This window comes from Balaenoptera acutorostrata, chromosome 1 (assembly GCF_949987535.1).
Source record: "Balaenoptera acutorostrata chromosome 1, mBalAcu1.1, whole genome shotgun sequence".
NCBI classification, from domain to species: domain Eukaryota; kingdom Metazoa; phylum Chordata; class Mammalia; order Artiodactyla; family Balaenopteridae; genus Balaenoptera; species Balaenoptera acutorostrata.
This window is the reverse complement of record NC_080064.1, coordinates 1,062,176-1,088,871: the sequence shown is the minus strand read 5'-3', so window position 1 is coordinate 1,088,871 and position 26,696 is coordinate 1,062,176. Positions and strand designations below refer to the sequence as shown.

Genomic DNA, 26,696 nt, shown 5'->3' with positions numbered 1-26,696 from the left:
AGAGGATTCTGAAATGGCGCTTGCAGCACCGGTGTCCTTGTGTTAGAACGAGCTGCCCCCAAAATAGCTGCCACCAGTGACTGTGTCCCCAGGATGAGCTGCCCTTGCCCGCAGCCTCTCCTGGAGGCTCCCCGAGATCAGCAGGTGGGTCTGACCCAGGCTCCTCTCAATTTCCTGCTTTTGTCCTGGGCCCTGAGCATGTGAGATTTTGTGTCCTTTAAGAGCGGCGTCTCTATTTCGCACAGCCCTCTGGCTCGCCTGGAAGGAAGCCCCGCTCGCCTTCAGAGCCAGATGTTCTTTGGGCTCGACTTCCTGGTGCAGGGCCCCCAGGCTGGGGAGCCTGACATGGGGCTCAGACCCCTGACTCCTTGGGGCGAACCTCTGCGGTTGTGATTATCGTCCCGTGCGCAGCTTACCCACCTGGGGGTTTGGGTCTTGACTACACCGCGGCTCTGCCCCTCCTGCCCAGCCCGTTGTGAGTCCTCCTGTACATCTTCAGTTGTAGACAGTCTTTTCTTCTAAGCTTCTGGTCTTTCTCGTCACTAGTTGCTCTGTGAATAGGGTGATTCTCTTTGTGTCCATGGGAGAAGGTGAGCTCAGGGGGTCTTCCTACTCCCCCATCTTGGCTGCTTTTCTCTATTTGTTATTGATTTGGGCTGATTAATTTGGTCAGAGAATAAGCTTTGTATGATTTTAGTTATTTGAAATTTGTTGAGTCCTGCTTTGGGGCCAGTAGATAGTTTTTGTAAATATTCTGCGTAATGGTTTAAGGGAGCACTTAAATTTCCATAGTTGTTTTTGTTCTATGTATGTCTGTGGGGTTCAGTTTGTTAATGATGTTGTTTAAATTTGTGTCATTAATGACTTATTTTATCTGGTTTTGTTGTCAGTTCCTGAGAGAGGTGTGTTAAAATCTCCCACTAGGGTTTGTACTTTTGACTCTTTCTCCTTGTTCTGCCAATCTTTGCTTTGTTTATTTAGTGGCTATGCATTTGAATACAAGTGGATTTACCACTGTTGTATCTTCCTGGTGAGCTGAGCATCTGGTGATGACCTGACCCTCTTACTGCTGTTACTGCTTTTTGCCTAAAGTATTTTTGTCCGTTTCTAGACAACGTCAGCAGCTTCCTGTTACAGTTTCTATACAGGGCGTCTTTGTCTGACTTTGAAAATGCAGTGCTTCTGTACCATATTGCTTTAGAATTCTCTTTTAAATAGTAAAAAGTAGGCTTCCCTGGTGGCGCAGTGGTTAAGAATCCGCCTGCCAATGCAGGGGACACGGGTTTGAGCCCTGGTCCGGGAAGGTCCCACATGCTGCAGAGCAACGAAGCCCGTGCGCCACAACTACTGAGCCTGCGCTCTAGAGCCTGTGAGCCACAACTACTGAGCCCATGCGCCACAACTACTGAAGCCCACGCTCCTAGAGCCGGTGCTCCACAACAAGAGAATCCACCGCAATGAGAAGCCTGCGCACCTCAATGAAGAGTAGCCCCTGCTCTCCGTGACTAGAGAAAGCCCGCACGCAGCAATGAAGACCCAACGCAGCCAAAAATAAATAAATTTTTAAAAAATAAATAGTAAAAAGTTAGATTTTTGTTGTTTCTGTTGTTGGTGGTTTTTTTAATCTAATTTGATAAGATACTTTTCTTTAGCTTGGTCACTTCATCTATTTCTATTCTTGTCTTCACTTAGATTTTGACCTGATAATTTCATAATGTCAATTCTTCAAGACCCTTAAGACAATTAAAATACAATTTTTCCAGCATTTTTGGTTATTTGCACGCTGGCCAGCCAATTCTCAAACAGAAGGTCCACATGCTTCTTAAGCACATTTTAGCAAATCTCTGTGTTTGATCCCACTTCACCCGCACGTCAGAGGCGCCCGGCTCCTGACCCCCAGGTTGTGCAATGCCCGCGGGGCCCTGGGGCCCCTCACTGCACGTCCTTCCGCACGCTGGCGCCTGTTGTGTTCCCACTGTTCTTCTCGCGTCTGCCTCATCCTTGTAGACTCATGTCCTGAAAACACTGAATCCTGCCACGGTTGTTCTAGTGAGGATTTGAAGGGGATCAGGGACCCCCTGTCTGGAACCACCGTCTTCAGCTGGACATTCAGAGCGTGTGTGGTTTGATGTTGTCGCTGCAGGTGGAGCTGTGTGAGACGTCCCTCCTCTTAGCAGAGTGTCACCCACGGGGGGCGTCGGTTACACTGTGTTTTATACGCGATGTGATGAGCGCATGGGACTCACGAGCCCAGGGCAGGACAGGCTGGACCACTTTGTAAGCATCTTCTGAAAGCCCCGCATCCACCATCTGCAGGCTGGTAGACTAGTAGGTGTCTTCAATTGGGAGGAATATTGTTGGTATTTTACAAGATGCCTCAAAATTCTGCCTCTCGGGGCTTTAATGCACAAAGGGGTTTTTTGTAGCATTTAAAAAATAAATGACTGGCATTGATTTATTAATGATTTATCAAGGAAACATTATTAGGCTTTGAAAATATTTTTCAGTGACTTATTCTGGAGCAGTTGCTAAATTCAGCAATGAAAACAAACTGGTCTACAATTTCAGCACCTCGTCCATAATATCAACATTTAATATCAACATCTAATATCAACATCTGTACCAAGTTCTACACAGGCAGCTCCCAATGTTCCCGAAATGATTATCAAACTGTAATGAATATTCTGAAACCCCTTAGGAGTTGTCTCTGGACTCTGTGCCCGCGTTTTATTGAGATAACATGTACACGCTGTAACATGCACACAGATTAAATGTCCACTAGTGTGAGTTTGACACTTGTGTACACCTGTGTAGCCACCACCCAAAACCAGATGCAGACCGTTTCCGTCCTCCCCCCAGTTCCTCGTAGCACCGCCGTCCCCATCCCCTGCCTCTAGCCCAGAACCTGCGTCTCATTCCTGTCGTCGCCCGTTAGTCCTGCCTGTTCTGGGGCTTCACACATGCTCTTCTGTGTCTGGCTTCCTGCACTTAACACGGTTCATCTGTGGTGCTCTGTGCATCAGACTTCGTTCTCTTTATCACTATTATTCTTTTGTATGAATGTGCCAGAATCTGTTTCTCAGAATCAGTTCTCATCATGATGGACATTTGGATTGTTTCCAGTTTGGGGCTGTTGTGAATAAGGTTGCTGTGAGCATTCCTGTACAAGTTTTTTTGTGGACATACTTCTGTTTCTCTTGGGTAAATACCTCACAGTAGGATTTCTGGGTCCTGTGGTTAGTATATGTTGTTAGCATCTAGTGTTATGGTTTAGTATTTGGTATTTTTGATTTCGGGTGTTCGAACAGGTGTGTAGTAGTGTCTGGTTATGGTTTTGATTTGATTCCCTGGTGACTAATGATGTTTACAAAGTTTCATGAGCCTATGGTCATTCATGCATCTTCTTTTGTCATGTCTGTTCTAAAATTTTTGTCCCTTTTCAATTGGGGTTTGGACTTTCTATTGCTGTTATTTAGGAGTTCTTTATATATAATCTGAGTACAAGACCTTTGTTACATATATGTGCTGCAAATATTTTTTCAGATTCTGTGGCCTCTCTTCATTTTCTTAATGTCTTTTTACAAGAGAAATTGTTAACTCTTATGAAATCCGGTTTTTTAGGTTTTTTTAAATGTGTCATCTATGTTTTGTAAAAATTTTTGTAGCTAATTTCTGCCTCCCAAGATGGAAGAAGATGCCAGCCTGTTCCCTAAGAAGCTTTTGGACGACGCCCCCCTTGTGGAGGATGGTAATTAAGAAAGGTCTTTTCACAAATAAGACACGTTTCAACACACAGAAGACAAACGATGTGATTAATAGCTGCCCTTTAATTTCCTTTTTTCGGAGAGACTACATCTTTTAAACTCAGATTTTTTTCTCAGAAAGGTAGCTTATATTATTCTGTGTTTAATCAGAAGAAAGAGCCACGTGGCTGAGACTTTGAAGTTCAGTGGCTGACTGTAGTTCCCCAGTTTTTTGTTATTGCTTAAAATGGCGATAATGACCCTGTTGTACGTAGCATGAAGGGCCTGGTTTAAGAGCAGGCAGCTGGATTTCACGTCTGCCTCTGACGAGTCTGCCGTGATATCTCATCATGTGGCCTTTAGAAAACTCCACTCTACGCTCATGAAACAAGGGTGGGAAAGACAATAGTGTTTTGCTATTACTATGAAAATAGTTTTGACTTTGCAGACCCCTTGGAAGGGTTCCCTGGGCCACACTCTGAGAACCACTGCTCTGAGCCGCCATCGCATCATTGCCCAGTTTGCCTGTGTCAGGATTTACCCTGGAACTTCAGGCTTGAAGGTCTCCATCTGCTTTCTGTTGTTTTAACTCTCACTCTATTTCTAGAAACAGATGAACTGGAGGATCCGGAGTTTGTGCTGGGCTCTGTCCCTGGGGAGGCTGAGAACAAGGCGGACCCGGGAAGCTCCTGGTAATTAACCCGGGAGAGGGGGAGGGGCAGGACGCGGTCCCCACGCGATGGCAGCGGGGGTCCTTTCCGCGTTAAGTCCAGGGAAAGAGCAGAACGCAGACAAGAGGAAGCAGAGACCAGCCGTCCAGGACAGAATGCAGGCCTCACTCCTGCGGAGGGACTTGAGCCACCTGGACCAGCTGCATGAAGAGAAAGACCTTTTCATTCAGAAAACGAGGTGAGCGGGGCGGGCCGGGCTCTGGCCGGGGCCCATCCGTGCGGGGTTCGCCGCCCTCCACCCCTGTCCGATTGGCGGCGACACTGCAGTGTGTTCTCCAATGTCTGCGAAGAAAAATTTCAAACACAGAAAAGTTGAAACTTGAAAGCAAATTGATGACATCCCGAAACTTTACTCCGAAACGCTTGAGATGCCCACAGGAGAGCCTGCGCCAGCTGCCGGCCCCGCCCCGATCGGAGGGCCTGGGGCGCAGGGAGCCGTTTACCGATGCCGGCTCCAACTTTCAGGGCGGAGCTGCGTGCTTGCCGCCGGAGGATAGGGCTCCTCGCCAAGCAGCAGGAGAGCGTGGCGGCCGACCTGGCCGCGGAGAGAGCCGCCGGCAACACGTAGGTCGGAGGTGGGGCCCTGGGGCCGGCGGGCGCGGGGGGCGGACCCACTTCCCGGCCGTGTGGGAATCGGGCAACCCAAGTGGACATCAGGAGTCAGGTGGCCACGAGTCAGGAGGGGCGGTCACTTCGAGGCAGGTGGCCAGGGGAGGCCTCCCTGAGGAGGGGACCTGCAGGCTGGGACGTGAGTGGTAGGAACAGCGGCACAATGGCTGGGGTGGGGCGGTGAGCGCAGGGCCCGGGGCAGCAGGCGAGGACGCCAGGCCGCGTGCCTGCAGAGCAGAGCCCTCTGGTCAGTGTCCCCGAGGCCGTCCTCCGAGAGATGCCCCGCCCGCTCCTGCCCTTAGAGGGGTGTCTTGGGGGGCGGTGCACCTCTCTGTGCATCTGAGCGCCCCCACGAAGTGGCTACACCTCAGAGTGTAACTGGCTTGGGTGACCAGGAGGGTAGGGGGAGATGAAGTAGGAGATCTCAGAGTGGGCTCGGCCAGGAGGGTCTCTCAGTGGCTTTTTGGCCCCCGAGATGCTTCTAGTCGTTAGGTGAGTGTGCTGGGTCCTTCCTGAGGGGCTGGCAACCAGGGGGCCGGCTCCCCACCCTTGTAAGAATGAGAGGCCAGTGGAGAGGGGGCGGCAGGGGGCGGGAGTGGGGTCAGATCAACGAAGTGGGCCCAGGAGAAGCCTTCCTTCGGCCACAGCCCTGCCCTCCCAGTCGGCCAGTTTAGAGGAATAGTCAGGCGAAGGCGTCGCTGAGCCTGAAGGCCGGCAGCCCCTGAGGCCCTGACCCACTTGCCCTCTGCAGGGCAGCCTTGGGTCGCCTCGAGGCAGCGTCCCAGCGCCTGTGCTCAGAGCTGGGGAACGAGAGGGACCTGCAGGCGAAGATGACGGCCGTGCTGCAGGAGAGCGTGTAAGTCCAGGCCGTCGAGCAGGGACAGGTTTGAAGATGAAGAGTGACATTTTGTGCTTGACTTTCAAGCTGCCTAAAAATTGAAAGGTAGCTGAGACTTTCCATTGTTTAAGTGTTTTGCGCGTTCTCCATGTTTGTCTGAGTTCTCAGGAACTGTGAAATCAGCTTCTTTTTCCTTTTTTCCTGCTCTTTGAGCCTGCATAGAACGACCAGCACGATTTTTAAAAGAGTTTTACACCTTTTCTGCGAGCATTCCCCCCACCCCAGCAAGGAGACGGCTGCGCTGTGTCGAATCCTGTACGCGGAGCTTGTCTTGGCGGCTTCCTCTCTGCACCAGCCGGCACCGGGCTGGTCCGCACCAGCGCCGCGAAGCCCCCGGGGCCCTGCCTGTGTCGGATCACTGTATGGTCCATTTAGGTTTTTTTAAAACTTCTAAATTTTGAAACAATTTCAAGTTCACAGAAGAGTTGCAGAAATAGCACCAAGAACCCCCGGTGTCCCCTTGCTCTCCCCACCATCCCGGTGACACTTCACACCTGGGGGGTTGCATGGGGTCGCCCCACCTCCAGTCAGAAAGACCCTCAGTCTTCCCGTGACGCTCGTGACCTTGACGGTTTTGAAGCATCCGGGCCAGGAAAGGTCCCCCAAGTTGCCTTTGTGTGATGTTTCCTCGGGGTTGTGGTCTAGAATCCCCCACGTGCTGCCCGCCCACGAGGCTCACGATGGCCACCGGTCCCATTTCCAGTGGGGGAACTTTGGTCACTTGATCGAGATGGGGTGTGCAGGGTTTCTTTTTTGGTTTTAAAGTTTACACATTTTTTAAAAATATTTATTTATTTATTTGGCTGCGCTGGGCCTTAGTTGCGGCATGCGGGATCTAGTTCCCCGACCAGGGATTGAACCCGGGCCCCCTGCATTGGGAGCACAGAGTCTTACCCACTGGACCACCAGGGAAGTCCCATGCAGGGTTTCTTCAATGCAGAGTCACGCTTTTCCTTTGGAAACTAACATGGAATTTGTGGTACATACTGTGAGACTGGAAGACCCCATCCTCATCCCTTTCACGCTCTGGTGTTTGCATTTATTGATGCTTCTCGCTTGAATCAGTTATGATGATGGTCGCCAAAGGGCGATTTTCTAATTCCGTAATTCCTTCTAAATGTACGAGTTAGCGTTCCGCTGTAAAGAACAGCGCGCTCTTCCCCATGTTTCTTTATGTGTCAGTGTAGACTCTTCGACTTCTGTTCTATGCGGTGGGTTATAACCTGCTCCATCATTATTTATTTATTTATTTATTTTTGGCTGCGTTGGGTCTCCGTTGCTGTGCGCGGGCTTTCTGTAGTTGCTGCGAGTGGGGGCTGCTCTTCGTTGCGGTGCCGTGGGCTGCTCATTGCAGTGGCTTCTCTTGTTGCGGAGCACGGGCTCTAGGTGCCTGGGCTCAGTAGTGTGGCACGCGGGCTCAGTAGTTGTGGCTTGCGGGCTCCAGAGCGCAGGCTCAGTAGTTGTGGTGCACGGACTTAGTTGCTCCACAGCATGTGGGATCTTCCCGGAGCAGGGCTCGAACCCGTGTCCCCTGCATTGGCAGGCGGATTCCTAACCACTGCGCCACCAGGGAAGCCCCATCATCATTACTTATTTTGATGCCCCAGTCACCCCCAGTTGGGCCAGTAGCACCTCTTTCAAGCAGGCTCCCTGTGGTTCTTCGAGTGTTTTCTGGGGTAACGACGTGTTCCTAGCCCACTTGTTTCCTGTCCGCCCCAGTCCCGGACCTAGCCGGTTGTCCACGGAGCCTTGGTTTCTCACAGGGGAGAGTGGTGTTTAGGGACCTAGGGCTGGGCGCCAGGTGGACCCACTGGGAAGCATGTGCACGTCTCTGTGTGTCTGCGTTAGAACCAGGAGTTGGCACCCGTGATTCCAGCTCCAACAGAACCAGAGGTGCACCCTCATCTCCCCTGTCTGATGGGACACTTCTTCTCCGACAGTTGGAACCTGTCTCTCATTACCTTCAGTGTTTTCGCTCGCTTCTCCTCCCGCCAAGTACCAGTCTGCTGACCCTGCCCCGCTGCGGCCGGCCCTGACCCCCCGTAGCCCACCTGCCTGCCCCTCCTCATGTGGGCGTGGCTGCTGCCCATTTACTTTCTTTTTAATCAGCTTTATTTAGGTCTAATTTACATGCAGGAAAATGCATGTCAAACGTCCCTTGTGCATCCTGTCCATCAGCAGTGCTGACCCCAGGCGACCACGGGTGTCCTCTGCCCCTTAGTGTTAAGTGTGTGCAGACCCTGCAGTGTTTACTCCCCGTGCCCGTCTCCTCCATGCCACACAGCAGCCATGAGAGGCATTCATGTCCTTGTGCGTGGCCGGTGTCTCCCTTCATGGCCGTAGAGTCCACTGCTGTCCGCTTCACCCCTGAGCAGGGCAGCCCGGGGGTCTCACTGGCTCCCGTTGGAAGCCCACCCGGTTCCCCTTCCTAGTCAGCATCCCCTTGGACAGCGTAGTGACCCCTTGAACCTATTCTCGGGGGGACGTGCCTTCAGGACCCTCCTGTGTTGCTGCCAGAGTCTGTGTGCCCAGGCTCAAGGGCACCCCAGGCCGCAGGGAAGTCAATGAGTCCCCCCAAGTGTGGGCTGAGGGCAGGCGGGCCACGCAGCAGGCATCTGCTGTCCCCAAGGGCTTCCTTCAGGGGCACGTGTGAACTTGGGGCTCGGTGGCTTAGACGGCGTCACTCACCATCACTGAGCACCTGCTGAGTGCCAGACCCCGACGTAAGCATGTAGGGTCAGCAGTGAGTCCCTGCCTTGGGGAGCCTGTTTTCACGGGAATGAGAGGCACGTAAGCAAAGCATGAAGCTCGTGGCGGGTGCCACGTGGCACAGTCACTGCGTCCCTGGGCCCAGAGAGCAGGGCTGCAGGGGCAGAGCAGGGCGGTGTTGCGGGAGACAAGGGGCCTGGGTGTTGGTCAGACTCGGTGGCGGAGCCCTGGAGTGCACGCTGCGCGGGGGGCGTGGCCCGGCTCTCCAGCCCCTGTGCCAGCGTAAACAGGAGCGCCTCCCGTTTGCAAGGAGCGCCCTGTGGCACATGGAGATCCAGGAGAGGCAGCTGGAGGGCGCCCGCCAGTCGGCCCGAGCGGAGGCCCCGGCTGCCAGGAGGTGCCTCCCGGAGAGGGGGGCCTCGGCGAAGGCAGAGCGGAACCGGCTGCTGCGGGTGCGGTAGGTCCAGGCCTGGGGCCCCCCGGCCCTCGCCTGCCGCCAACCCCGGCCCACGCCTGCGCCCCCCCCCCCGCCCACACCTGCGACCCCGCCGGCCCACGCCTGCGACCCCCCCCCCGCCCACGCCTGTGCCCCCCCCTGCCCACGCCTGCGCCCCTGCCCACCCAGCCCCAGCCTGGGCAGAGTGGCTTGGGCCACGCTCGCTCCCTGACCTGATGGCCGATTCCCTCCTGGACGCCCTGCCCTCTTCCCGGCTCTGGCCACTCCTTGTGGCCTGTCCTCCTGAGGCCCCGACACCGCCCGTTCGCCGCGGGCAGCTGTTTCTGAGGGCGGGGCAGGTGGACCAGGTGTGCTGCAGGCCTCCCCCCCCCCACCAGGGGCCCTCCCGCCCTCGCCCCCCGCACGGGGTCCTCACAGGCCCTCCTGCTCCCACTCCCCACCTCGTCCAACCCGTTGCCAGATCTTCCTGCTGCTTCCGTGGGATCCGAGCCTGTGGACACGCACAGGGTCCCCACGGCCCCGCCCCCTATCAGGCACAGCGCAGGGCCCTCCCTCCTCATGCACTTGGCCCTGGTCCCGGGCCCTCTGCGGCCGAGCCTGCACAGGACGTGTCCCTGTTCCCGCTGCCCCGTGTCCCTGCAGGAGATCCGTGTGCCTGCAGAAGGAGCGCGGGCTCAGGCACCAGAAGCTGGTGGAAGCCGCCCAGAAGAACCATCGGAAGGCCGTGCAGTTCCTGAAGGCCTCCCTGGGGAGGTACAGCTGCTCTCTTCTCTCCGCGGCTCTCCTCCTGCCCCTCCCCTCACCCCCACCCCCGCCCACACAGGGAAGACCTGAAAAAGTGGATCAGTTGCCTTCGCTTTGAAATTCTCCGATTTTATCATGGAGCCGTCAGCTCATCACCCAGAAGGAATAAGTGTGTGTTTTCAGTTTTGAGCTGATGGCCGTTGTTTTCAGACGAGGACTCCAGTCTAGAGAACCGGGTTTCACGTTTCCTCGCGGTTCACGCGCAGCCCCGCTCTCTCCCACTTGCCTTTAACGTCACCGCGCTTGGCTGCTTCCTTGCGGCTCCTCCCACCCGGTGCCCGCGGGGCATGACCAGGTCCTCCCGCCAGGGTCCGCCAGCAGCAGCGGGAAGAGGCGCGGGAGGCCCGCGAGCGCATGCGCAGGCGCAGGGACGCCGTGTTGGCCCTGAAGAACAGCATCTCCGCCAGCCGGGTAGGACTGGCCCCACCTGCCGACCCCCTCAGGACGCGCCCACCTGCCCTTGGACAGGCTCCCGTGCTCCAGGGGGGCCCGGGCTCGGCTCGGCGAGTGCTGGAGCCCTGGGCCTTCCCCGGGGAAGTGATACCCCCCCGGGGCCTGGGGCGCAGTTAGACCAGGGAAGCGGGGAGGGATGCGCAGGGAGCCGCCAGTCCAGTGGAGACGGCGGGGCTCTGGCCTCGGGAAGCCCCTGAGGATTTGGGGAGGGGGCAGCTGCAGGAGGCGGGTGCAGGTGGGAGCCGTGGTGATTTCCACAAACGTTGACCTCCGGCGTCTCTGGTACGATTTAAGGGCACCCAGCCCAGAAAGCTCCACTGTGCACGCGCACACCTGCGGAGGCTGCCACCTCCGTGTTCTCTATTCCCAAGGAGACACTCCGGAAATTTCAAGCATGGGGCCAGGCCAAGGCAGAGCTGGCGGAACAGAAGGCCCAGGCCGAGAAGGAGGTGATTCTGGCCCAAGGTGGGGACGCTTTCAAGCACTTTTGCCATCAACGCCGGCGCCAGGAGCTGGAGGCCCAGAACCGGTGAGGGCCTGGCGGGGTGGCATCCCAGAGCGGTGGGCGGGTGTGTCTGTCACAACCTGCGGCGAGGCTGCCTCTCTCCCTGGGCCTCCCCTCCCGCCCCCCACCCCATCCTGCAAGCCCCGCCCTCCACACCCTGCTCTCCAGCCCCCAGCAGGCGGGACCTCTCCTGGGCCTCAGGCACAGCCCCCACTGCCCCTGCTGCCCCGGGCATCCCCCACCCGTCGCCTCCTCCCTCCCAGAGGCTGCTGGCAGCCGGGGCTCACTTTCTGGGCTCCCCCAAACCGGGGCTCAGTGCTGCCTCAGTCCACGCTGCACCCCGTCATCCCCTAAGATCCCCTCGGCCTGCAAGTTCCCCGTTCTCAGCTCCCCAGGCTGCAGCCGACCTGAGAGACAGGGGTCCCCCCGGGGGCTTCCCAAGATGCAAGAGTGAGGTGGCCGCCTCTCCCGCCTCAGCCCAGCCTTGCACACAAGGTTCTGTCACTTCCTCTTCATCCTGGAGGGCCTGTCCCTTCCCCCATGAGCAGCCCCGCCCATCATGGTCACTGTCAGCACCTGCCCAGGTGTGGCCGCCCGGTCCTGTCACTGGGGAGTCGTGGTGCCCTGAGTGCCAGCCCCGGCGTTGGGTCATCGCCCGCCCGCAGGGGTCCCGGGGGCACCTCCTCCTGCCTCGGAGCCCTTAGTCCTGGCAGGTGGGAGGCTCCAGCAAGGAGCAGCGGGCATGACTGACTGAGTGACCGGCCTCCAGCCCTGAGGCTGCCCTGGTCTGAGCCTCAGGGCGCCCAGCAGCGCCTGGGAACCCGGAGCGGGGGACGCGGCAGCTCACGGGGTCGAGGCTTGTGGCGGGGACGGCGCTGGGCCGGAGGTTCGCGTCCCAGCTCTCTGGCCCGGCCGCCCTCCTGGGCTCCCTCCGTCGGCTCCTGCGGGCCGAGCCTCTCGGGGTCCGGGCGCAGCTGGCTGTCAGCCCAGACGGCGTTTCCCCGCAGCGCCTTCGCGGAGGAGCAGAAGCTCAGGAAGCACGAGATTGTGCGTCGGATCTTGAAGGAGGAGGCGGAGGAGGGCAGGAGGAAGCAGCGGCCCTCGCCCCCCAGACCCGCGGGCCGGCCGATCCTGAGGGCCCGGACCTGGAGCTACGTGGCCGCCTTCCATGCCGGGAAGAGCACGGCGGGCCCGCCCTGCTGCCCCGCGGTGAGCGGACGCCCCTGCTACGCTGGACCGCACCGCCAGCGCAGATCAGGACCACAGACAGCGCTCCTGCCCCTCCGCCCCTTCGCCTGGGCGCAGGCACGGCCTCCGGGCTCCGGGCTCCGGGCGGCCCCAGCCCCGGTGCACGTGTTCGATGTCCCTCGTGGCTGCCCCCGGTCTCTGGCGCCTCGCCCGCCTGGGGACGCAGCCCCCACCGCCACGCGTCCCCTCAACAGGGTTGCCTTGGGCCACCTTACCTGCCCGCAGATGCCAGAGCCAGGCTGGTGACCAAAGGCCCATCGCGGCCCAGGGGAGACGTGTGCCCCCGTCCACCCCCAACGCATGTTCGCCCCGGAGCCGGGCCGCCTCCCTCCATTCCCGCACTCAGTCCTCACATAGAGGGCCGGCCCTGTGCCGGTCGTCCCGTAGGTGACCTGCTTACCTGTCCCTGAGGGTGTGGGGTAGGGACGTCGGGACCCCATCCTGAGCCCGGCAGCCCTTCTACTTATGCCCTGTGCACCCCCAGCCTGAAGGCCCAGGTCGCTGTCTCCAGCAATGCGCTGCCAGCCGCGACCCCCAGGCTGCTTCGTGGGTGGCCCCCGAAGCCGCGCCTCTCTGTCCCCTCACCCCTAGCCATGCTCCTGCCCTTCTCCGCGTGGGGCCTTTCTCACGCCTGCAGCAACATCGCCCTCCGTCCTTGTCCCTGTGCCAGCCTGATGTCCCCGGAGGGAGGCCCCGTCTGGCCCTAGAGCAGCTGAGGGTCCATGAAGGGGGTTCCGGCGTATCCATAAGTCAGTGTTTTGTGGCTCTTGTGGGCATTGGAGACCAGGCTTTCACGATGTGTAGAGACACTCATGCTGTAAATAGAAGTTGCAAACCCGTGTGTGCTCTGGTCTCTGAGTGCAGGCGGGGCTGCGTTGTCTGCCAAGGCCCTGGAGTCCCGAGGGTTCGTACTTTCTTCCTCCCGGTCAGTACAATCTCTGTTTTCTAGAATAAGCTGTTGCGTTCCTCTCCCCAACTCCAGGAGGGCAGGTCTGCGTTACCCCAAGCCTCTCTGCTGGTGAAGGCCGTGTCCAGTGAGTCCGTCCAGGCGGACAGGGGGAGCCTTGGCCGGGCGGAGGAGACACTAGCTCAGCCGGAGATCCCCGGGCTCTGGAAGAAGGACTACAAGCCGTACCAGGTAGCCCCTCGGACACGCGGCCACATCTTTTCTTCCGTCTCCCACGTCTCCTCCCTGTCCTAGCGACCGTTGCAGCCCCCCTCGCAGGGGCTGCTCTGCGGTTCCTCCCAGCCACCTCCCTCCCAAACAACCACAGGGCCGGTGGTGGCCACACACAGAGGGATGCAGGCAGGGGGCTCGAGGGGTGGGGGCCAAGTCCTAATTCTCCAGCTTACTACTGGGGAAGTGTGTTGCTAGAAAAAGGCATGAGTTCCAGAGCACTGGTCGTCCTGGTTCTAAAAGGGCAGGCACAGCTCTGGGAGCCGAGAAGTTAGCGAGTGTCCACTGCACGCGGCAGGACACAGGCTCTGGCTCTGTCCCTGCACTGGTCAGCCAAGGCCCGTGGCCACCTGGGAGGACATCGCCCCCCCTTGGTCTGTGTACAAGTTGGTTCCCATTGCTCTGAGGGCAAAGCCATTTTGGTTCCTCTGGTTCTGAGGAGGCCTGCCGCTGCTCTGCTCAGGCCCGGCCACTCCCTGGGGGCCACCGGTCAGCAGGCCGGCTCCCACCCAGGAGAGCGAGGCAGGAGGATGTCAGCCCCTGGGCCAACAGGGGCACCGGGAGCCAGGCCCCCAGAGGGTCCCTCTTCAAGTCACTAAGCCGGTCAGGGAGGCACCTTTATTTGTGCCACTGAAAAAATGATGCTTCCTGTAGAGCTTTTCAAGAACTTTCTCTTGACCTGATTTTAAAATCTAGAAAATGCCCCTCTGCCATTATTTCCTGGAAATCCGCCGGATCTTGGATGGTCCTGCTCGGCCCCTTGTTTCTCCCCTGACCCTGCCATACCCCCTCCCCCGCCTTGCTGGTGTCCCCACCCCGTCTCGGGCATCGCACGTTCACCCCACCCCACCCCGGCCCCGTGTGGCCGTGGTGGCCCCCAGCTCCGGGCTGTCCATTTCCTTTACTCCCCAGCTGACCTCGGAGAGGCCTGGGGGGGCTCCCGAGCCGGCCACTGTCCCCGCAAAACCGCAGGTGCCCAAGGAGGACATGGACCAGAAGCCCGCGGGCAGAACGAAGATGGACAAGGACGTCCTGGCACGCACTGTGCAGCAGCTGCGCAGCGGGGTGATCCACAAGCAGGTGGCGTCCAGGCGCGAGTTCAGAGGGTGTCCCTTCAACAGCAAGCCCAAGCTCATCCACTTCAAGGTGAGCCCAGGGTCCTCGCCTGGGGCTGAGGGGACAAGGCCCGGTCTCACATGAGGGGTCAGACACCAGCCCCAGGAGGGCGATCGTCCTGAGGGGCTGGGATGTGACACCTTCCTGGTCCCTCTGGAGGAACCAGGCGCCACCCGACCCTTTGCTGGGGAACCCCCACCTGCTGGTCCCCAGGAGGCCGCTTCCTGCCCGAGGCGGGGGTCCTACGAGACCATGGAGGGTGTCCCCGTCTCCCAGGTGGGGATGTCAGGTGCCGAGAAGCATCCGCCAGAAAACTTGGAGCAGTAACTTTTTATCTGCTTTTCCTAGGACTTTGATATCGGGAAAGTGTACAAGAAAAAGATCACGCTGATTAACGCCACCTACATGATTAACTACTGCAAGCTGGTGGGCGTGGAGGAGAGCCTCCGGGACTTCATCCACATCGAGTACTAGGGGGTCGGGGTGGGGGGGAGGTGGGCGGCACGTCGGGGCGGGTGCTTCAGTCCCTGCAACTGTTATCAGAGCCTTTTTATTTGACCCACATTTTGGGCACAAAACCTTCAGCTTGGGTCCCCGTGGGCATTTTGTAAAGTGGCTCCTCAGCCTTCCTGAGACCAGACCAGTTTTCCCTGATAAATGGCTTGATGTTTTCCCCTTCATTGTGTTTTGAGGTTGACCACTCTGGGTAAGATTTCCCTGGAGGGCCTTGTGCCTTTTCAAGGTGAAGAAAAAAGCCATCTTTTATTTTGGGACTGTGTACTTCAACTCTGTATTTAAATTTCTTTTTCTTTTTTTTAATTGTATCCAATAATTCTTTTTTTAAAAAAATTTTTATTTATTTATTTATTTATTTATTTATGGCTGTGTTGGGTCTTCGTTTCTGTGCGAGGGCTTTCTCCAGTTGCGGCAAGTGGGGGCCACTCTTCATCGCGGTGTGTGGGCCTCTCATTATCGCGGCCTTTCTTGTTGCGGAGCACAGGCTCCAGACGCGCAGGCTCAGTAGTTGTGGCGCACTGGCTTAGTTGCTCCACGGCATGTGGGATCTTCCTGGACCAGGGCTTGAACCCGTGTACCCTGCACTGGCAGGCAGATTCTCAACCGCTGCGCCACCAGGGAAGCCCCTCTTTTTTTTTTTTAATTGGAGTAAAATTGCTTTACAATGTTGTGTTAGTTTCCACTGTACAATGAGGCGAATCAGCTGCATGTCTACGTACATCCCCTCCCTCTTGGACCTCCCTCCCACCCCCCACCATCCCACCCATCTAGGCCGTCACAGAGCACCGAGCTGAGCTCCCTGTGCTATGCAGCAGGTTCCCACTAGCTATCTATTTTACACATGGTAGTGTATTTATGTCAAACCTAATATCCCAATTTGTCCCACCCTCCCCTTCCCCCCACTGTGTCCACATGTCCATTCTCTACATCTGCATCTCTATTCCTGCCCTGTAAATAGGTTCACCTGTACCATTTTTCTAGATTCCATATATATGCATTAATATACGGTATTTGTTTTTCTCTTTCTGACTTCACTCTGTATGACAGACTCTAGGTCCATCCACATCTCTACAAGTGACCCAGTTTTGTTCCTTTTTGTGGCTAAGTAATATTGCATTGTATATATGTACCACATCTTCTTTATCCATTCATCTGTCCATGGGCATTTAGGTTGGTTCCATGTCCTGGCTATTGTAAATAGTGCTGCAGTGAACATTGGGGTACATGTGTCCTTTAGAGTTATGGTTTTCTCTGGGTATATGCCCAGTCGTGGGATTGCTGGGTCATATGGTAATTCTATTTTTAGTTTTTTAAGAAACCTCCATACTGTTCTCCATAGTGGCTGTATCAATTTACATTCCCACCAACAGTGCAAGAGGATTCCATTTTCTCCACATCCTCTCCAGTATTTGTTTGGAGATTTTCTGATGATGCCCATTCTGACCAGTGTGAGGTGATACCTCATTGTAGTTTTGATTTGCATTTCTCTGATAATTAGTGATGTTGAGAATCTTTTCATGTACCTCTTGGCCATCTGTTATGTCTTCTTCGGTGAAATGTCTATTTAGGTCTTCCACCCATTTTTTATTTGGGTTGTTTGTATTTTTTGATATTGAGCTCCATGAGCTGTTTGTATATTTTGGAGATTAATCCTTTGTCCGTTGCTTCATTTGCAAATATCTTCTCCCATTCTGAGGGTTGTCTTTTCATCTTGTTTATGGTTTCCTTTGCTGTGCAAAAGCTTTTAAGTTTAATTAGTTCCCATTTGTTTATTTCTGTTATTTTCATTACTCTAGGAGGTGTGTCAAATGTATTTAAATCTTTACTCTCTTCCAGTGTTTAAGGTTTCTTCCTTTGAGACCCCACTGATATCTGACTTGGGCCCTCTTTTGTGTCTGATTTTCTTTCTGGTCCCTGTAATCCTTCCTTCTTTCCTATTTTGTTTTTCCCTCATTTTTCTCGTAACAACCGTTGCTGTGTCTTCTGCGGGACCCTCTTCTCTTCTGCTCCTTGAGCATTTTGCCCTTCCCGTTAAGAGTTTTTTCTCCTCCCCGTCCTGGTTTCTCCAGCTTCTGTCGTCAGTTTGGAGGTCCTGGGGGCTCTTGAGTTTCCAGTTCTGCACGGCTCCTGCTCTGAGCGCTGCAGCCTCCAAGGCCCTGCCCTCTGCCCCCAGGGCCCTTCCCGGGGCTGCTCCCTGAGTCCACGTCACTGACCACAGCTCTGGTCAGCCTCCCCGAGTAGGACACGCTGTCCCGTTCCGTGCCGACTGTGGCCCGGACGCAGGATCTGCAGAGGCTCACGTGTTTATCGCCCGCGTGTTCTCCACCTTCCAGGCATTTTGACAGCGGGGGGGCTTTCCTGTGTTGCTAGTTCTTCCTGTTGAGCTGCGGGTTTCTGGAGGAGTCGGCAGAGGCCCAGAGTCGGGTGGTCACTGTCACCGAGGCCACCCTGAGGCGCCCCTCCCCAAGCCTGGAGCAAGAATTTTTTATCGGCAGCATTTCCTCTGACACTTTGAGGACCTTACTCCCCCGTCTCCCGTTTTCTGCTGTGGCTGTTCTGTCCGACCCCCTGTCTTTGTAGGTTATCGAGCTTTTTCCGCAGGTTGCCGTGAGCTTGCCCTCCCCTGGGGTCCTGCATGTCTACCACAGTGTGTCTGGCGTGGACTGATCTTTCCTAGGGCTGCTTAGAACTCCCTGTGCTTCCCGATTGGAGGGTTCAGCTCTTTGAACAGCTGTGGACACTTCTCTGCCCTGTCCCTTCAGATGTCGCCTACCTCCCACCCTCACAGACCTCCCCTGTGCTCCGATTCGAACCCTGTCTATTCTGTGCCCCCCACACCTCCTGACGCCTGTCTCACATCCCCCCCGCCCCATCATCTCCCTGAGCAGGTTTCTCAGTGTTTCCTGGGGTCTGTCCCTCTGTTGACTACTTCTCTCCTTGGTCGTATCTAATCGGCTGTTGAAATTGCTTATTATGTGTCTAATTTCGGTTGCCATATTTCTCATTTCTGAAAATTCTAAGTGCTTTTTCAGATCAGCTGGTATTTCTTGTTCTTTTCTCACGCCTGTAATTCTCTGCGTCTTTCTACTGCCTGACGTCCTTGGAGTCTGGTCCTGCTCCTCGCCGCGTTTCGTGCTGGTCTGTGCGCGGACTTTGAAATCTGGGTTCTGATCTTCCCACGGCTGAGACTCCGTCCTCGGGACTCCGTTAGTCTGACATCAGAATGCTTCCGTCCCAATCCGAGGAGTTTGGGTTTGCTTCTGCCTGGTACCACGGGGACGCTGCCAGGGACAGATTTTTGTATTAAATTTTTAGCTTGTGTACTTTTATACAAAGTACAATAGGTAAAATCCAACCTTGTGAAAATGGACTTTGTGTTAGAAATTTCGTGGGGGGCTTCTTTTTCTCACCCAAATCCAGACCAAGTCCCTCCAAGTGTCCCTGGGAAGGTGGGGCTGTTTTTCTGGGTCTTTCACTGAAAGTGGGGCTCAGAGGGCTCCAGCTGAATGCAGGGCCCACAGTCCCAGCTCCCTGCCTGTCTCACACACCTGACCTTGATCCTAAAACCCTAGATCCTTGGTTCAGGCCTGGCACGTGTCCTCGGGGGGACTGTGACCACTGCTCACCCCAGAGCATCTGTCCCTCTGGAGTTGGCCCCTAGGGACTTGCCTCCTTCCTCCCTCCCTCCCTCCCTCCCCCTCCCTCTCTCCCTACCCCTCCCCCCCTTCCTTCCTTCCCTCAGCCCTTCACTCACACAACCGACACTCAGATGTTCCTTGAGCATCTCCTGTGAATTGAGTCCCGGCGAGGCAGCAGGGGCTCAGCACCCAGGACAGGCGAGACGGAGGGTCCCAAAGCCCCGCCGGGGCGCCGGCTCTTTGGACAGTGGCTTCCAGCTGGGCTGGCTCCACGAAGGCAGGACGCTCACCTCCTGCCTTCATCATTGTGCCTGCAGCTTTGACCCCCCTGGTCCCATGTCAGCCGGCATGTCCTGTGAAGTGCTTGTCACCTTCAAGCCCATGGTGAGTGTTGAGCCCAACACCAAGCCGTGGAAAAGGGGATTTTCTCACCCTGTCGCAAGAGGGTGGTGGGTGGAATCGGGGTCTCTGCTGCCCGCCAGGCTCCGCAGAGTGTTGTGATGGAGGAGGGACACACCTCAGAAGGGGTCACGCAGGCCCCCGTTTGGCTGTTTTATGACCAAAACGTATTGGAATGTTCCTCAATGCCAGCAGGATGACAAGGCGGCTCCTCTGCGTCGCCGGCTGGCAGGTGTGACCGCTCGCGCTAGCGGGTCGAGTGGGGCGCGCTCCGTGGACCCCTCCCTCGGGCGGGGGGCTGGTGGCTGTGACTGCGGACAGCACATGTCACTGCGGAAAGCTGCAAACGTGGGTGGTTGGGTGGTTTTATTTTTTAGGTAAACAAAGATCTGGAAGGAAATGTCTCGTTTCTGGCTCAGACGGGCAGGTTTTCTGTTCCACTGAAATGTTCAGCGAAGAAATGCTCCGTGAGTTCTCGCCAAGCGTCCGGGTTGGGAGGGTGGGCGGCCGGGGCCTGAGGCGTCCAGCCTGGGGAGGTGGGCACCCGCGGCAATGCTGGAAACGTCCAGGCGAGTCCTGCGCTGGGTGGAGCCCAGATTGCAGGAACCCCGGGTCAGAGGAGACCCTGCTCCTCCTGAAAGCTCTGTGGGGTCCCTTTGATTCCTTTCTTTTTTTGAGCTATAGTCGCCATGCTGCATCTTACATCCCCAGACCTTATAACTGAAGTTTGTGCCTTTGGACCCCCTTCACCCATTTTGCCCACCCACACCCCTGCCTCTGGGAACCACCATCTGTTTTTGTATCTGTGAGTTCCATGTTTTTTAGATTCCACATGTAAGTGCGATCATACAGTATCTGTCTTTGCTGCCTGACTTATTTCACTTAGCTCAGTGCCATCCAGGTTGTCACAAATAGCAAGGTTTCCTTTTTAATGGCTGAGTAACGTTCCATTTTATATGTACTACATTTTCTTTATCCATCCATCCATCAATGGCCACTTAGGTTGCTTGCATGTCTTGGCTTTTGTAAATAGTGCTTCAGTGAACATGGGCATGCAGACAACTCTTCTGATGATACTGATTTCATGCCTTTGGATAAATACCCAGAAGTGGAATTGCTGGATCATATGGTAATTCTACTTTTAATTTTTTGAGGAACCTCCATACTGTTTTCCGTAGTAGTTGCACTAATTACGTTCCCACCAACAGTGCACGAGGGTTCCCTTTTCTCCACGTCCTCGCCAACACTTGTTATTTTTTTCTTTTTGATAACAGCTATTCCAACGGTATAAGGTGATATCCCATTGTGGTTTTGATTTGCATTTCTCTGATGATTAGTGATACTGAGCACCTTTCATGTACCTGTTGGCCATTTGGATGTCTTCTTTGGAAAAATATCTGTTCAGTTCCTCTGCCCATTTGTAAATCAGATTATTTGGGGGTTTTTTTTGCTGTTCAGTTGTGTGAGTTCTTCTTATATTTTGGATATTAACCCTTTATCAAGTGTGTGATTTGTAAATATTTTCTCCCGTTCCGTAGGTTTCCTTTTCATTTTGTTGGTGATTTCCTTTGCTGTGCAGAGTTGATTTTTTCTTTTAATTAAGAAAAATTTCAAAGTAATGAAGAGTAGAAAGAATAGTACAATGTATATCCATATACCCACTTCCAGAGTCCAGTCGTTGTCAACATTTGCCGCACTTGCTTCAGCTGTCTACCTGTCTGTTTTTGCTGGCCCATTTCAAAGTGAATTAGCAATATCACAACACTCAACACCCATCCTTATAAAATGTCAGCATGCATCCAGAATAAAATTAACCACATTCCTAGCTATCACCTATCACCCAGTGCACATTCAAATGTACTGAAATGTCCCCAAACCAGCTTTTGTAACTGTGAGTTTTTAAGCTGGGATACAGTCAAGCTCACACATTGCATTTGATTATTAGGTTCTTAAGTCTCTTTTTTTCAGGCTTTAGTTGTGGTAAAATACACGTAGCATAGAATATACCATCTTAACCATTTTTAGGTGCACAGTTCAGGGGTAGTAAATATTTTCACACTGTTGTGCAGCCCTCACCAGAACTCTTCGTTTTGCAAAACCGAAGCTCTGTCCCCATTAAACACTCCCTCCAGCCCCAGGCGACCTCCATTCTGCTTTCTGTCTCTACAAATTTGATGACTCTAAGTACCTTATATAAGTGGAATCACATGGTATTTTCCCTTTTGTGACCAGCTTACTTCACTGAGCACAGTGCCGTCAAGGTCCATCCGTGGTGTAGTCTGTGTCAGAATTTCCTTCCTTTTTCAGGCTGACTGCTATGGAGGGCTTTGCTTCTGTCATTTTGCTATTTGTTTTCATTGCCGTATAGCTCTTTTGTCCCTCATTTCCTGCGCTACTGTCTTCTTTATGTTTAGTTGATTTTATGCAGTGAAGTGTTTAAATTCCTTTCTCATCTCCTTTTATGTATTTTCTTTGTGGTTCCCATGAGGATTGCATTTAACATCCTAGAGTTGTAACGGTCTGATTTGGGTTTGTATTAGCTGACCTCGATAGCTTATGAAAACTCTGCTCCTTTATAGCTTTGCTCCCACTCTGCGCAGTCGTTAATGTCACAAAATTACATTTGTATAACTTGTGTGTCCAGTAACACGAACTAAAATTTTTAAATGCATTAGTTTCTTAAGTTATATAGAAAACAAAACGTGGAGTTACAAACCAAAGTTACAGTAACACTAGCTTTTAGACTAATAATTGCTTTTTTAAAAAATGTATTAGTGTTTTAAACCATGTAGGAACTAAAAGTGCAGTTACAAACCATTGCGACAGTGACACCAGCTTCCATAATTGCCCATGTGTTTCCCTCTGCTGAGCTTGGAGTTACTGTCTGGGGCCCTTTCCTCTCACCTGCAGGGCTCGCTGGGGCATTTCCTGCAGGCGAGTCTGTGGTGAGGAACTCCCGCAGCTTTTGTCTATCTGGGACTGTCTTGATTTCTTCCTCACTTTTAAAGGTTGTAGGATTCTCGACTGACATTTTTCTTCCTTGAGCACTTGGAATAAATGAGCTCACGGCCCTCTCGCCTCCAAAGAGTCTGAGGAGAAACCTGCCCATGATGTTACCGAGGCCCCTTGTGTGTGACGGCTCATTTCTCTCTTGCTGCTGTCAAGATTCTCTCTTTCTCTCTGGCCTTTAACAGTCCGATTATAAGGTGTCTCAACACGAGTCTCTTTGAGTTCATCCTACTTGGGGTTTGTTGAACTTCTTGGATGTTTATATCATACCTTTCATCGAATGTGGGAAGCTTTCGGCCATTATTTTTTGAAATATTCTCTCTGCCCTTTTCTCTCCTCCTCCTAGGACCCCACAATGCAAATATTGGCCCCTTGATGGTGTCCCACAGACTCCTCAGGCTCTGTTCAGTTTTCTTCAGCCTTTCTTCTTCCTGTTCCTCAGCCTCGATGACCCCACTGTCCCGTCTTTAGGTTCCCAGATTCTGTCTTCTCCCTGATCAGATCCACCTCTGAATCCTGCTACTGAGTTTTCACTTCAGTTGTGGTACTTTTCAGCTCCAGATTTTTGTTGTTGTTGTTTCTTTTTAGGTTTTCTATCTCGTTATTGGTAGCTCCATTTTGTTCACACATCATTTTCTTGACTCCCTTCACATCTTCCTTTACCTCTTTGAGCATCTTTAAGACAGTTGTGTTAAAGTCCTAGTCAAGTAGACCTGCCATCAAGTCCTTTTCAGGGACAGTTTCTGTTGATTTATTTTTCTTTGAATGAATCATACTTTCTGTTTCTTTGTATGATTGTGGAGCACTGGACATTTGAATCTAATAATGTGGTAACTCTGGAAATCAGATTTTCCCTTTTCCCAGGGTTTGCTGTGTTTTGTTATTGTTTCTGTTTGGTTGCTTTTGATTGCTGTCAGCTCTCTCTGTGCTGAGGATCAGCCTGAGATGTAACCTTACTGTCTTCCCAGGTCTTTTCTGAGCCTTTCCCTAGGCGTGCCTGGTTACTTCCTGGTTTTCCCTGTATACGTCCTAACCTTTAATATCTGACTCACAAGTGAGGAAAAAGAGAAAAATGAAGGAGGGGATGAAAAAAAGTGTGCTGGCCCTTTAAGTCCCCTTGAGTCACTTCAGGAGAGGGGGAGGGGCATGTGACAATGGGGCAGGAGCAGCAACTACGGTAGTTCTATTTTTAATCTTTTGAGGAACCTCCACACTGTTTTCCACAGTAGCTGCACCATCTTACATTCCCACAAACAGTGCACAAGAGTTCCAGTTTCTCTACATCTTCACCAGCACTTGTTGTTTTCTGGGTTTTTTTGACAGGAGCCATCCTGATTGGTGTGAGGTGGTGTCTCATTGTAGCTTTGATTTGCATTTCCCTGATGATTAGTGATGTTGACCATCTTTTCATGTGCTTGTTGGCCATGGGTATGTCTTCTTTGGAAAAATGTCTATTCAAGTCCTTTACCCATTTTGAATTTGGTTGTTATTTGTTTTGTTGTTGTTGAGTTTTAGGAGTTCTCTGTGCATTCTGGGTATTAACCCCTTATCAGATATATGAGTTGCAAATATTTTCTCCCATTCTCTGGGTTGTCATTTTACTCTATAGAAAATGTCTTTTGATATAAAAATTTTTTCAATTTTCATGAAGTCCAATTTGTCAATTTTTTCTTTTGTTGCCTGCGCCTTTGGTGTCATGTCTAAGAAATTATTGCCAAATTCAGTGTTGTGAAGATTTTACCCTTTGTTTTCTTCTAAGGGTTTTATTGTTTTAGGTCTTATATTTAGGTCCTTGATACATTTTAAGTAATTTTTGTGTATGGAATTAGGTAATTCTTTTGCATGTGGACATTCACTTTCCCCAGGACCATTTGTTGAAAAGACTGTCTTTTCCCCCATTGAATGGTCTTGGCACCCTTGTCATAAGTTATTTGACCATATATGTGAGGGTTTATTTCTGGGCTCTCTGTTCTACTCCATTGGTCTATATGTCTGTCTTTATGCCAGTGCCACACTGTTTTGATCACGGTAGCTTTGCAGTAAGTTTTGAAATGAGGAAGAGTGACTCCTCCAGTTTTGTTCTTCCTTTTCAAGATTGTTTGGGCTATTCTGGGTCCCTTGCGATTCCATATGAATATTAGAATGTATTTTCCTGTTGCTGTAAAAAATGTTATTTGAATTTTGATAGGGATTGCATTGAATCTGTAGATTGCTTTAGGTAATATTGATTTCTTAACAATAGTAAGTCTTACAGTCCATGAATATGGGATGTGTTTCCATTTATTTATGTCTTCTTTCAACAATGTTTTGTAGTTTTATTTTACAAGTCTTTCACCTCCTTGGCTAAGATAACTCCTAAAAATTTTATTCTTTTTTTATGTCATTGTAAACGGATTTGTTTTTGTAATTTCCTTTTCAGATTGTTCATTGTTCATGTACAGAAATGCAACTGATTTTTTTGTGTTGACTTTGTATCTTGCAACTTTGCTGAATTTGTTTATTAGATCTAACAGCTTTCTTGTGGAGTCTTTAGGATTTTCTGCATATAAGATCATGTAATCTGCAGAGATAATTTTACTTCTTCCTTTCCAATTTGGATACCGTTTTTTTCTTGACTAATTGCTGTGGCTAGAATTTCTAGTACTATGTCGAATAGAAGTGGGGAAAGCAGGCATCCTTCCCTCATTCCTCATCTTAAAGTAAAAGCTTTCAGTCTTTCACCATTGAATATTATGTTTGCTGTGGGTCTTTCATACTTGGCTTTTATTATATAAAGGTAATTTCTTTCTATTTCTATTTTGTTGAGTGCTTTTATTATAAAAGGGTGTTGAATTTTGTCAGATGCTTTTTCTGCATCAATTGAGATAATCGTGTGGGGTTTTCTCCTTCATTTTGCTGATGTCACATACTTCATTGATTGATATTTTTACATTCAACCATCCTTACATTCCAGGAATAAATTCCACTTGGTCATTGTGTATATTCTGTTTGCTAATATTTTGTTGAGGGTTTTTGCATCAATATTCATAAGGGATTTTGGTCTGTAGTTTTCTTTTGTTGTGGTATCTTTGTCTGGCTTTGGTATCAGGGTTATGCCAGCCTCCTAGAATGAGTTATGAAGTGTTTCTACCTCTTCAGTTTATTTGGAAAGTTTGAGAAGCGTTGGTATTCTTTAACTGTTTGGTAGAATTCATCAGTGACGCCATCAGCTCCAGGGCTCTTCTTTGTCAGGAGATTTTTTATTATACATTCAGTCTTACTAGTCATAGGTCTATTCAAATTGTCTTATTTCTTTTGTGGTTCAGTGTTGGTAGGTTTTGTGTTTCTAGGAATTTGTACATTTCATCTGGGTTTGTTGCAGTTTGTTGGTACGATTGTTTATAGTACTCACTTACAATCCTTTTTACTTCTGTAGAATCAGTATTAATGTCCCCACTTCCATTTCTGATTTTAGTAATTTGAGCCTTTCTTTTCTTAGTCCATCTAGCAGAAGTTCGTCAATTTTGTTGATCTTTTTGAAGAACCAACTTTTGATTTCATTAATTTTCTTTATTTTTCTATTCTCTCTTTTGTTTATCTCTGCTCTGATCTTTATTATTTTCTTCTGTCTTCTAGTTTTGGATTTACTTTGTTCTTTTCCTAATTTCTTGAGTAGCAAACATAAGTTGTTGATTTGAGATCTGTCTTGTTTTATGTTTTGTTTTGGTTTTGGTTTTGGTTTTTTGGCTGCACCATGCGGCTTGCGGAATCCTAGTTCCCCGACCAGGAATTAACCCCTGGCCCTCCACAGTGAAAGTTCAGAGTCCCAACCACTGGACCACCAGGAAACTCCCTGTCTTGTTTTTTAACGTGAGCTATGTAATGTAATGTAATGTAAGTTTTTTCTTTAATAAATTTATTTATTTTTGGCTGCTTTGGGTCTTCGTTGCTCTGCACAGGCTTTCTCTAGATGAGGCGAGTGGGGGCTACTCTTTGTTGCGGTGCAGGGGCTTCTCATTGCGGTGGCTTCTCTTGTTGTGGAGCATGGGCTCTAGGAGCACGGGCTTCAGTAGTTGTGGCACGCGGGCTCAGTAGTTCTGGCTCACGGGCTTTAGAGCACAGGCTCAGTAGTTGTGGCAGACAGGCTTAGTTGCTCCGTGGCATGTGGGATCTTCCCGGATCAGGGCTTGAACCCATGTCCCCTGCCCTGGCAGGTGGATTCTTAACCACTGCGCCACCAGGGAAGCCCCTGTAATGTAAGTTTTTTAATGTAAGCTATAAATTTCCCCTTTAGCACCCCTTCCACTGTATCCCATAAGTTTTGGTATGTTGTGTTTTTGTTTTCACTCATTTTTATTATTTTATAACTTCTCTTGTGATTTCTTCTTTGATCCATTTGATGCTTAAAAGTGTGTTGTTTAATTTCCACAATTTTGTGAATTTTTCCGTTTTCTTTATGTTATTGATTTCTAACTTCATCCTGTTGTGGTCAGAGAAGATACTTTTACGATATCTATCTTTTTAAGTCTATTGAAACTTAGTTTGTGGCCTAACGTATGGTCAATCCTGGAAAATGTCCTGTGTGCACCTGAGAATAACATGTGTGTTGTTGTTGGGTGGAGTGTCCTGTATACGTCTGTTAGATCTCATTGGTTTATTATGTTCCTAAGTCCTGTATTTCCGTACTTATCTTCTGTCTGGTTGT

General features: G+C 51.9%; 1 protein-coding gene across 1 annotated transcript in view; it reads left to right on the top strand.

Annotated features, from left to right (window-relative positions):
• The window catches only part of CFAP74 (cilia and flagella associated protein 74), an 88,080-nt gene that overhangs the window by 25,504 nt on the left and 35,880 nt on the right, over positions 1-26,696 (top strand). Inside the window, exons 2-17 of the mRNA XM_057558042.1 lie at positions 3,666-3,748; positions 4,351-4,435; positions 4,512-4,652; positions 4,940-5,038; positions 5,835-5,939; positions 9,001-9,147; positions 9,316-9,326; positions 9,435-9,900; positions 10,260-10,362; positions 10,776-10,933; positions 11,917-12,118; positions 13,140-13,295; positions 14,307-14,480; positions 14,799-14,917; positions 18,922-18,988; positions 19,381-19,470. Coding sequence (XP_057414025.1) covers positions 3,685-3,748; positions 4,351-4,435; positions 4,512-4,652; positions 4,940-5,038; positions 5,835-5,939; positions 9,001-9,147; positions 9,316-9,326; positions 9,435-9,900; positions 10,260-10,362; positions 10,776-10,933; positions 11,917-12,118; positions 13,140-13,295; positions 14,307-14,480; positions 14,799-14,917; positions 18,922-18,988; positions 19,381-19,470 — 2,187 coding nt within the window. The 5' untranslated portion in view covers positions 3,666-3,684. The remainder of the gene's footprint in view (positions 1-3,665; positions 3,749-4,350; positions 4,436-4,511; positions 4,653-4,939; positions 5,039-5,834; positions 5,940-9,000; positions 9,148-9,315; positions 9,327-9,434; positions 9,901-10,259; positions 10,363-10,775; positions 10,934-11,916; positions 12,119-13,139; positions 13,296-14,306; positions 14,481-14,798; positions 14,918-18,921; positions 18,989-19,380; positions 19,471-26,696) is intronic.